The 11,664-nt window shown below is 41.6% G+C and overlaps 1 protein-coding gene across 1 annotated transcript in view; it reads left to right on the top strand.

Annotated features, from left to right (window-relative positions):
- cerk (ceramide kinase) overlaps positions 1–10,422 on the top strand; it is a 24,951-nt gene extending 14,529 nt beyond the window's left edge. The window contains exons 8-10 of the mRNA XM_005725314.1: positions 1,002–1,207; positions 6,634–6,812; positions 10,157–10,422. Coding sequence (XP_005725371.1) covers positions 1,002–1,207; positions 6,634–6,812; positions 10,157–10,271 — 500 coding nt within the window. The 3' untranslated portion in view covers positions 10,272–10,422. The remainder of the gene's footprint in view (positions 1–1,001; positions 1,208–6,633; positions 6,813–10,156) is intronic.
- Positions 10,423–11,664: the final 1,242 nt, after the last annotated feature.

Genomic DNA, 11,664 nt, shown 5'->3' with positions numbered 1-11,664 from the left:
CTAGTGTGTAAACCTATTTGATGTCCAGTTGCGCTTGTGTGGAAATGGAGCAGGTGTGTCAGGTGAGGAGCTGGAGAGGAGAAGTGGCCCATCTCCTGCACGCTCTACCAAAGTAATTCCAGGAGTAATTCTGGAAATTTGGATGAATTTATGCTTAGGTGTCCAAACTTCATTGGAGAAGACTGCCATGCGTAAAGTTCACGTAACTCTGAGTTAAAGGCAGTATATCTCTCTGCTGCATTGATATGAAACTGAACTCTTCTGCAAAGGTGTGTTTAAAGTGAAAAGTACTGTTTGGGTTGCGTGCCTCTTACGATCACAAAAGGGTAATTATGGTTGTTTTGCATTACAGGTAATGCAAATCAACAGTAATCGCACAATTTAATAGTGTTTACATGTAAGTTTACTTTGCAACTGTCACAGAATAATTTGCAGCTTAAGCTGCTTTGTGCCCACAGTTTTGCAATCAGACTGCATGTAACACCTAACACACTTATATATAACACATGCATCAACTGTACCCTTTGATTTCTTAACTGCACAAGTTTAAGCTGGAAAGCACCATATTTGCTGACTTCCAAGTTGGCTTGCAAACTGCAACCATAAACTGTATAGGTGCACTTCGCAGACACACACATCTTTTAGTCAGCGCTGAGCAACAGACTGCTGAAACAGTTTTATCTTCTGTTGACACACGTGACGGTCAAAGTGGCTACACTCAAACTAAATCCAAACAGATGGGTCATTTAAAAAAAAAATACACTGCCTTAAAGATGTTAAGAAGGGGAAAAGTGTATGTAAACGGGCTGCAAAGACGTTCTTTTTATAGCTAAAGTCGTGCACTTTAACATCAGTCTGTGTGGATTGACTCACCTTTGGAGCCAGCCTCAAGTGGCCATCAGAGGAACTGCAGCTTGAGGAGTAACATCTGTGTATGAATGACTTCACCTCATCTAGTCTGTTCTTACTTGTAAACCTAAATGCATTGATGTTGGTTTCAGATGACAGCAGTGACTGGAATGAAATCCATGGAAAGTTTATTGCCATTAACGCAGCCAACATGAGCTGCGCTTGTCCTCGAAGTCCAAAAGGCCTGTCACCCTTCGCCCACCTCGCTGACGGCAATGCAGACCTGATCCTGGTGAGGAACTGCTCCCGCCTGGACTTCTTCAAACACCTTCTTCGACACACCAACAAAGACGATCAGGTGGGCGTACGCAGCTGCGCTGTGTGCAATCAAATCTCAATGCACTTGCTATTACCTAATAGGCATGCAGCAGTTAAGATGCTTTTCCCCTAATGTGCCTAAACTGTCGATAAATGTAAAGCACGGGGCATGCTGTGCGTAATCTTACTGAATGGAAAAGACTGCAATTCGGATCCAGCAGGGATAACAGAAGGAATCTTCAGATAACAGTGAAGCAGTCCTCTGTCAATCATCGTGTTAAACACTACGCACAGCATCGAGTTCAACATGATGACTTTCCAGTCTGTGCACAGATGGATTGAGTGTGTTGAGCCTGTAATCGAGTAAGCAGAAGGAAGAGTTTGCCCACTTGCTGTGCTAGCACCTCCCTTTGCTGACTCTGCTCAATTTCTCAACTCTGGTTCACTTTAGTTCAAATGCCTTAGCCCTTATGCCTTCCCACGTATCATAAATAACCTCCACCCTAGTCCAGAGAGGCACCGGTAATCGCTGCATCAGGGATACACTGTATGGGAGAGCAGGCTCATACCAGACTAATGCCCTCACAGGATAGTACAAGTATTACCAGGGGTAGTCTAGTGATTAGTAATTATTACCTCAGGAAGGACCACAGGAAGTTTATCCCATTCAGAGGGATCTCAAGTAATTTTATCTGCACCGGCTTCCTTGGTAAAAGTGTGAATTTCCAGTGTTTTTAGCCCAAGCCGGCATCGTGAGGCGATTTCTAAATGTCAGATTTTCCTTTTCAGTTGTGCCCTGATATTTAAATCACAAAGGTAAAATATTACCTGTGATGTGGTTTGATTCGATGATTTGATAGATTTCCAGTTTTAAAGTTGACATTATACAGCGGCACAGAAAGGCAAACATTTCGATGATGATAAAGTAAAGAAAATGGTATTCAGAGCAGAGCGCAGAGGCGGGTGCTGTTACAGTGAAATTATCAAGCAAAGGGAAAGATTTTGCTGCTCCGAGTGACACGAAGCGTGTCTCCAGTCCCAATTAAATATTTTAGCATCTAGATGACTCAGAGAAATGTGCATGCACAACATAAAATTACCAGCCTTCACTGGCAATGCTGCTGAATGTAGGAATTAAAATGACTTTGACTGCTGAGGATTTCCCCTGAATGCTATAATCCAAACGCTGAGAGTCAAAAGCAAGATATTAGCAATGGGACACAGTTTGGTTCTGTTTATCTATTACCTCCGATTTGTCTGGGTCTAATTAGCAAACGGTAGCGCGATGCTCGATTGTCCCAATTTCCCAAATGGAGAAGTCGCTCTTTGTTTCTGTTTTCAACAACAAACAATGTAACTAATGAATATTTATTTGTCAATCAGCAACTTTTCCAAACAATCAGCAACTATCAATTATAATCAAATACCACTATTACCAAGAGTACCACAGTGTCTTAATTTAAAAAAATAATTATCATTAAAAACATTGAATATATGGTACTAATAAGATTGCCATTATTATTCCATGAGCTGGGGAATTCACAGTTTGAATGACTGTGCAACTAATGCCGCTCCGTTTTTATTCACGGATCATTGAATCACCTTTACAAAGTAAAGGTACAAAACAAACAGAATTTTCACTTGGTTTTAATTATTAATGAAATGATACATGATGTTTATTTAGCAGTTTTCAACATTTCCCTCCCTTTTAATGTTTGCAAATCAAGCAACTGGTTTGTTTTACATGATTACACAGAATGTTTTAAATTCTGTGTTTAATGATAACTCGAACTAAATTCGAGTGTGTTGCATACGGGCAACACACATTGAATGGCACATAAGGGAAATTTTAAAAACATAGAGACATTAATAACTGCTGTGTGTGTGTGTGTGATGGAGTTTGCACATTTTTTCTGGGGGGTTAGTTTGTTTGCCCGTCTGTTAAGGAGGTACGGGTACATACAGGTCCATATATACACACATGCTACGATCATCATAGTAAGTAGATGTTGACATAGAAGTATGTTTCAGAGAGCATGTTAGCCCTGGCTATTTGAGCTTGATAAGCTAGCATTGCTGTTTAAAGCTTGTTTTATATTACACACTCACTTGTCACAGCTGTGTAAGGAAAAGAAAAGAAGTCTCGTTAACCACCGTCCAGGAATCGCAGATGTCTGAATGTGATAATGGCAACGAAAAATGATGACATGCTGCATCTCTAGGCTGTCTTTGCCGCTTTACTTGCGGCACAGAACAGGAGACGAGTATGAGTAGGGTGATCGGGACTTTGCGTCAGAGTTCAGCTAATATCAGCATCACTGTCCAGCCAAGCAGAGAGAAACAAGGAGTGAGAAGCCACTAAGCGTATTCATGGCCTTGTCAGAAAGCCTTTTAGGCAGACCATCCAGCATGAATGCAAAGCGGCTGCAGTCATAAAGCGGGTCTGATGTGAAATAAATGGCTTTCACTCCACTTTCAGGATGAGAGAGGGTCAGAAAGAGAGGGGAGGAAGGTACGGAAAGAAAGCAAGACAAAACAGAGAGGAGTTTAGAGAGAAAGTGGCACCCTGTGAAGTTTAAGAAAATAGGTTCAGCTCTGTCCGTGCGCTTTCTGCAACACTGACGGAGATGAAAGGGGATTTTTGACAAAATAATTTCTTTTCATCTTTCTTTTCTCTTTTCCTTCACTCCTCCAGCGTTCACACAGTTTTCATGCACTTGCATGTTATCTGACCCGCATCTCTCTCTTTTGCCTGTTTACATCTGTCACTGGAAAAAGAAGGAAAAAAGGCCCACATGTTGATATAAGGACGTTCCGTAAGAAGACAGTAGGAAAAATACAATATTTACTCTACACACAAGGAGCCTGTAAACTAAATTTAAGTGTAATTTTTCAGGAAAATGGGATTCTCTGATCACTGGATGGGGCTGTGGCTCAGGTGGTAGAATAATAATAATGTATACTTTATTGATCCCTGTGGGGAAATTCCTCCCTGCATTTAACCCATTCACTCAGTGAAGCAGCAATTGGGCGCCGGGGAGCAGTGTGTAGGGACGGTATCTTGCTCAGGGGTGCCTCAGGGTAGCCGTTCAGTGGATTTGAACCCCCGATCTTCCAATCATGGGGCCACCACTCTACCTACTGAGCTATCCCTGCCCTGAATGGGGCACCTACCAATCAGAATGTCAGTGGTTTGATCCCCAGCTCCTCCAGTATGCATGTTGAACTAGATGGTGAACTCCAAGTTTCTCCTGATGGATCCATCAGTTTGAGAAATCTTCAGGAAACAAGAGGTCTTGGTTTGGGGCAGTGTAGACAGAGATCAACGAGGACCTTGACAAAGTCATGGGACCCGTCTGCGTTCCCACTACCATACTTGCCCAGGTTCCTGCAGTGATGGGCACCTGCTGGGCTTTGAAAGATCGCAGGGGTATTTTAGAAAAGTGAAACAGCATAAAGGGCCTTTCATGGGTTTTTATACAGAAACGAATCCTGTTTCTCATTCGCAGGTCGTAAGGTCAGTGTTCAATCCACTGTTTTGTCTGCACTTGATTACGGTGATATTGTTTGCATGCATGCTTCTTATCCACCTGGAAGCCTCGATTCTGTGTGTCACGGTCCATCGCGATTTATTACAGGCGATTCTTTTCTTACTCGCTGTGGCATCGTGTATGGAAAAGTGGGGGGGTCCTCTCTATCATGTTTATTTACAAGGCCCTGCTGCAAAGACTGCCTGCTTGCCTCTGCTCCTTAATCAAATTTAAAGACGGTGCTTAGAATATCGGGTCACAGGACACTTTAACTTGAGCTGTGCGTGTTATTCATGCCGAACTTGAAAAAACTGGATTTAAATACTTCGCTATAATTGAGGAAAACAAAGCAGTCTCTGGGATATTTCAACGTTGTTCTTAATTTGTGATCACTCATAAAGTGCAGTTTTGATATATAGCCGGAAAAAGAGATTGCAATATCAGTGAGACTGTTCAAATAAAGGATTTAATAATAACGACAATGATAATGTACAACACAACAGCGGCATTGTTTCCTGGGGTTTGTGTTGCATATGAATGGTTTGTACATTTGCACAGCAAATGGAAATGAAGAATGACAGGGAGTGTGTGTCTTATAGTACACATAAAGAAATGAGCAGGCGGGGGAAAAAATGACAGCACAACACAAATCTAACAGTCAGTGAAGTGCAAACAGCTTCCTGTATGAAATATGGTGCACAAAATGAGGTCATGCAGAGGTCAGAAGATGCCTTACCGCTACAAGAGGTGTGCCTGTAAGCACAAGAACCTGACTAAACTGTCCAAAACATGAACTAGTTGCCGTTATTTTGAGCAAACTGAGATTAAAACGACGATCATACGCGTGATTGGCACATCCATAATATTATAACAGCACCTGAGCTGCAGTGAATGTGGGGAAAAGTGTGGATGCCCCACATATGCAAGGTCTCTACAACCTCTTTCAACGACCAGGCTAATGTGTCATAAGCATTTCTTTGTCTGTTTAGTGTTCTGTTAATGAATGTTGAATAAATTTTGATCACTGTAGACAGGAGTTACGAGGATTTTTTTTTTTTTTTATGATGTACTGTAACAGTGAGAACAGTGTTTAACAGTTGTTATGGTTACAGATGGTTGTGTAGTAAAACAGCTTAAGATTGTTCATGCCATTGTTTTTTAACTTCCAATAAAATGTCAGTAAATCATTATGGCTATAATGTTATCATGTGTTAGGAAAAACGGGACATGTGATAGTAGATGTGCTTGCTCTGTGAAACTTTAATAATAATAATAATACATATTATTTGAGGGCACCTTTCAAAAACCTAAGGTCACCTTACAAAAGAACAAAATTAATAAAAGGTGCAACAGTCATAAAATACATAAAATAAGTTAAAATTGCAAAACAGAACTTGACAACAGATAAAATCAGCACTAAAGTGAATAAGCCAGTTTGAACAGATGTTTTGAGCTGGGACTTAAATGCAGGAAGAGAGTTTATTTCTTATTGCTGGAGGCAGAGATTTCCAGAGCCAAGGAGCAGAGCGACTGAAGGCTCCGTTCCCCATAATCAAGGGTTAATCATTCATTTATTGTTGTTAGACAAGCATTTATACATTATATATTGAGCTGTAGTTCAAAATTTGGTGGAGACACTTATTATGAGGAAATTCTAATTAGAAATTCTTTTTCTAAAATGCTGTTTTCCATCCTCACTGTTCAGTACGTCTTATTTCCTTGTGACTCTGAATGAAGAAACCTTGATTTAGTCGAGCACTAAAACAAAGATGAGCTCTTGTGTCGGCTCTCAAGCTGCTCACTTTGAAACCTTTACAGGTGATCCGGGAGCATAACATCTGCAGCATCTGTGAGAACATCTGTTCTTTTGTCTATCTTATCTGTCCGTCTTCTCCCCTTTCATCATTTCTCATGTGGGTCTGCCTTTCTCCCCCAGTTTGACCACCCTTTTGTAGAGGTCCACCGGGTGAGGAAGTTTCGCTTCGAGCCAGAGCGCCACATACTGGTTTCACTGGAAGACCTGAGTGAGCCTGCAACAAAGACTGGCTACAGCACTCCCCTTGGCAGCTGGAGCTGCGATGGGGAGATCCTGCCTGAGGTTGCCATTCAAGTCAGGTAAATGACAACAGAATCATGTGTGCCTGCACAGACAATTGTGCGACGTACACTACGAGGCATCATAAGAGATTCAACCAAGGTCTGACTTGTAGAAATACTGCATTTGGCTCAGGTGAGGAATGATGTCATCCAGGTCATGGTAGTCTTAATCTCAGACTCTCAGGGCAGCGTTATAGGTGGCACCTATAATGTTGACACCCCTTCCGAGACTCAAATGATTACAAGGTGGGTCATTAACTCTGAGGACCACCTCCAAGCGGAAAATCCCACTAGGGGTTAAATACCTGGGAATATCCGGACCAAAGAAACCTCTGTGGTAAGAGGTTAAACCCCAAAAGGAAGACTTTCAGTACAGTTACATGGTCTACTTAGATGCATATTTGCATACTCGTATAAGATCCTCTGGGTGATTTATAGAAACGTTTGGTGACTGCAGTGAACATGTGAAATTGCCTGGAATAGACTAAGGTGTTTAAAAAAAAAAAAGAAAAAAGAAAAGAAATCTCTCAAACTTGGGGAAACCAACACTGGAAAAACAATAAAATGCATTTTTATTTATAAGTTGTGATGAATGTTTTGCTCATATATTAGACATTTTAATGCTTTTAAACTCTACTTTGCCTGGTAAAGAGGAGCAAACCTCGATAACTTCTTTTTACCGTCTTATGAAGCTTGTCACTAAAAATGAACTCTGTGCGGCGGAGCGGTAAAGACGGGCCTGGATCACTCGGCATAGATGACGACTGGCAAATGGTTCTGAATTGAAGCACATAATATTGTAGGAGCAGTATAATGGATGAAGTATTGAAATACGTGCAGGGCTCATACCTATTGCATCATCATGGCTGGATATTTGTGGTAAAGACTTTCCTTTTGGGTATTAAGCTGTAATCTTGGCTTAAATTGCCCCAAATGTTCCTGAGTATTATGTCTTAAAGCGTAAGTAGAAACAGATTATGTTCTGTATGCCTGACAACTCTGTATTCACAGTGCACTGAAGTAAAACTCAGATGTACAACTTTTAGCCGCTGCTTTGATCTAAACTGAAATCGTAGAAAAAAGCCTGTGGACTTGGGTGACCGTGACTTTGCCTTTTCGCCTTTGTCGTTTATGGCTTTGAAACACCTAAAGGTACTGGGTAGATGGCTGTGAAAAGCTGTTCAGACATGCATGTTCCTTGATCCCAATGACTTCTGTGAATCCTGGATTTTAGCCATTAAAGATCGAGACATTCAGATCAGCCTTAGATAACTGTTTTTAGTGAGAATTGTTAAACATTAGTATGGTTACATGCCAGAACAGGTCAGCAGACTGATGACCAGAGACCTAGAAGTGTCTAACAGTGCAAGCAAAGAATACCTTTGACTGGCATATTAGAGGGTGGGCAATATACAAAAGGTTTACCTAACTAACGAGATCCTGAAATGTCCTCTAAAGAGCAGCTGCCGCTGACAAAGTGATGACTGCTTAAGTGGACTGAGTTTTAGGATGGTGAACATGGACCTTAGGTTCTAGTCACACAGGCATGGAGACCAGTTGGCAACCATCAGTCGGGAGAGTTTTCCTCAACTGTTTGCAAGTGGTTTCTGGAGTTAGCTGCAGTCACTTTAGTTAACATGGAAGATACCAAACTACTCGACAAGTAGAAAACTGGTTGGGGAATGCACATTTTTTCCTAGTTAGCGGAGATTGCCAGGGACTTACCAACTGGGCTCCAGGCTTAAGTCAGTGGCCCCCAACCTTTTTTGCGCCACAATATTTTCACAAGCTGGCCTTTAAGGAGTTGCGGATAAATACAACAAAATAAAACCAGTACCAGTACCAAAACAAAGAAAATGTATTCATAGCACAAGGGAAAAGACCCAGGGAAACTGAGTTAACGATAAAAACGATCAAAAATAACGAAAAAACCCTGAAAACCATCAATTTCACACCTGAGCCTCAACTCTCATGACCCGGTACCAAACGACTCGCAGACCAGTATCGGTCCATGGCCCGCTGGCCTAAGTGACCGAGGCCTTATTAGGCTGATAACATGTTCGCATGGCAATGCTAGCTTGGCTACAAGCTATCCAAACTTTTAATATCTGTCAGTGACCCATCTAGGGTTAGAGGTACAGGCAAAAGGAAGGGTTTTTAGCAAAGAAACTATAATGCCCAAATCTACAGTTTTACTATTTGGCTAAAAACGAAAGAGGATTCTAGTGATGTGTTAGATGCTAAGGAGTTATATTAGAAAACTTGAATTTGGAAAGAAAAAGCAGGAACAAACATGTAGAGGATTTAAAGATCTAACAACGACAATACTCTGTGTGTAGCTAAATTGTCAATATAAAAGAAGGGCTGGTGATAAAGATGTCCTCCTGTGTGGCGAGACAGAAGCGAGAGCAGCAGTGCCATTATCACCACTAGTGTCCAATAGTTTCTGGTCAGGAGAGTCTTTCACTGTTCCCCGCTGTACAATCTTGGCAACTCAATGGAATTAGCCCCCCTCATTATTCTGGCCCTGTCCACACTTCAGCTTTCCCCGCTATCAGATCTCTATACAGCCGGCGTGGCACCGCTTGACGCATCATTTATTTCATGCTCCATTGTACTTTGCCAATGATGCATGGCGCTGTAATGTTGCTAATTTAACGGCCCTCCCCATGTTAAAAGGCTACTCCCCTTTAATTAAAGCAGAAGTCCGTCCTTTTATTGCCTCTTCCTCGCCACTAATCGTTCTTGGAGTGAGCCAGCCAGAGTGCTGCTTGGATAATAAATGGTAATAGCCCGGGTGCGACGGAAGGAAAGTTGGAGGGGGAAAAAAAGAGTGCGATGTAGGAAGTACATCTTTAGCAAAAGTTAAACTGAAGGCACAACTGTGATAAAGACAAATACTTACAAACAAGCTAAGGTACCTTTTTTATGTAATTACAACCTGAAGATGCCTCTGCTTGATTTTGTGTTTTCATTTCATGTATAAATAGAATCTGGAGATAAACCATTATATTAACTGCTGCTTACGCCTCCAAGAAAACAGCAGGTGTTCTGACGTAAATATAGGTATCATTTAGGAGAAAAAGGCACAGGTAGTAATTAAGACTGTACAACACACTGGCCATTTTACAGCTTTTTTTCTGTGCATATACTCCATCTGTTATAGGCGGCACTTTAAAGGTTTCTGCGTGTCAGACTGTCTCTTTCAAGTTTGCGTGTCGAGTCCTAACACAGGGGTGCCGTTCCGTTGCTTCTGCGGCCACATGGGCAGTAAAGTCTCACAGAAAAGAACATAGTCATTAAGTTGATGGTTTGTTATTCAGGCTAAATGGTGCATTTTGTGTGTGTCTTTATCTCTGCAGTGTCCAGTGCCAGTTGATCAGGCTGTTTGCCCGTGGTATTGAGGAACAGCAGCAGCAGCAGTGTGTGTCGGACGACCCGTGTACCCTCAGTGCCTTGGAGCCAACCACAGACTAGTCAGTGGATTGAGAGCTGAAGAGGACATTTAGCTGTTCAAAAACAACTTAGTTGAACTTGGCAAAGTTTCCTGGAAAAAACACATTCGTCATATCAGTTTAAATCCTAAATGCTGATGTCTCCTTGCCTCCTATCCATGCAAAAAAAAAAAAGGGGGAATGAAATTTAACCCTGGAGAACCCATGGGGTCAAATTTGACCCCATGGGTTCTCCAGGGTTAAAGGTGTTATTTGAAAAATGCAAAGCTAAAAAGCACTTCAGCATCCCATTAAGAGGATGGAACATTTAAATCCAAGGAAAAGTTTCATCACATGTTTTCAAGTCAACTAGTCATTTCCCCTTTGACATTTGGGGCTTTTCAGGTACAAAATTGCCTCATAGAGCTTGAAGTAAGCAGAGATATGATGTGACTACTGCTGCCGCATTGAAACCCAAAATGTCAGGTTTTGTATTTGTACTTTTTGGGAAATTAAGATGTCTAAGCTCAAAGGATCTGAAGCAGGGGAGTCCACACAGACACACGCACAAACAGATGAAACTGGACTTAACTATCCCAGAAGGTCTTTACCCTGCCATGAAGGAGAATATAAATGGGATTTCTCCCTACACAGCATGGACAGAGAGCCAAGGAGATGCAGCTCTGTAAGAAGGATGAAGAATAATCCCTGTGAAGTACATTGATAAACTGAAAAGAGTGGAGAAAAAAGTAGCAAGGCTAAAAGGAAAAAACAAATCTCTCCTTTTAGGGGGAAAAGGGGGGAAAAAAATCATTTCATCTGTGACCCAGGTGGAAGCAGATATGAGCCAGGGGCACTAATGAAAAGGACTGAGTACCCTGCTAATACACTAACAGGACCCCGGTGACTGCTGGGTGATAAGGCAAAGTGGTTGCTAAGTGATTTGGTGTGTCTGAGCACCGCTGCGCTGCACCTGTGGCTCTGAGTTCTGCTCGTCTCTGGCTAAACTACCAACAGTTTAATCATCACCTGGGATTAGCTAAAATTATCCATTGTTAACATCATTAGAGATAATGTATTGCTTTGCTTTGCAATTGCTCTTATTCAGCTTTTTCCTTTTTTTTTTTCTTTTTGTTTGAGGTCAAGCTGGTCTTGATATCACAGGAGAACGGTCGCCAGCAAATAAGAAGAAGCTTTTATTTTTACAGTGATTATATAAAACTGTGTGTATGGTAATAATACATGAGGGTCCATGTATATGTGATTAAAGTAAAAGTGGGTTTTCTGCAGGTCCTTCGGGATTCGTGCGTGCGTGTGTGAAGATGCCAGTGATGATGATAATTTGGATTTTATTACTTAGGGGCTCATAGCTGCCATTTTTCAGATGGTGTCTCACCATAGTTGAGATGCTTCAGATTTGTTGTTACTGAGGTTTT

The sequence above is a fragment of the Pundamilia nyererei genome, unplaced genomic scaffold (assembly GCF_000239375.1).
Source record: "Pundamilia nyererei isolate P.nyererei 1_Seehausen unplaced genomic scaffold, PunNye1.0 scaffold00014, whole genome shotgun sequence".
Lineage (NCBI taxonomy): Eukaryota > Metazoa > Chordata > Actinopteri > Cichliformes > Cichlidae > Pundamilia > Pundamilia nyererei.
Note: the sequence above shows the minus strand (reverse complement) of the source record. Positions and strands in the feature narration are given on the sequence as shown.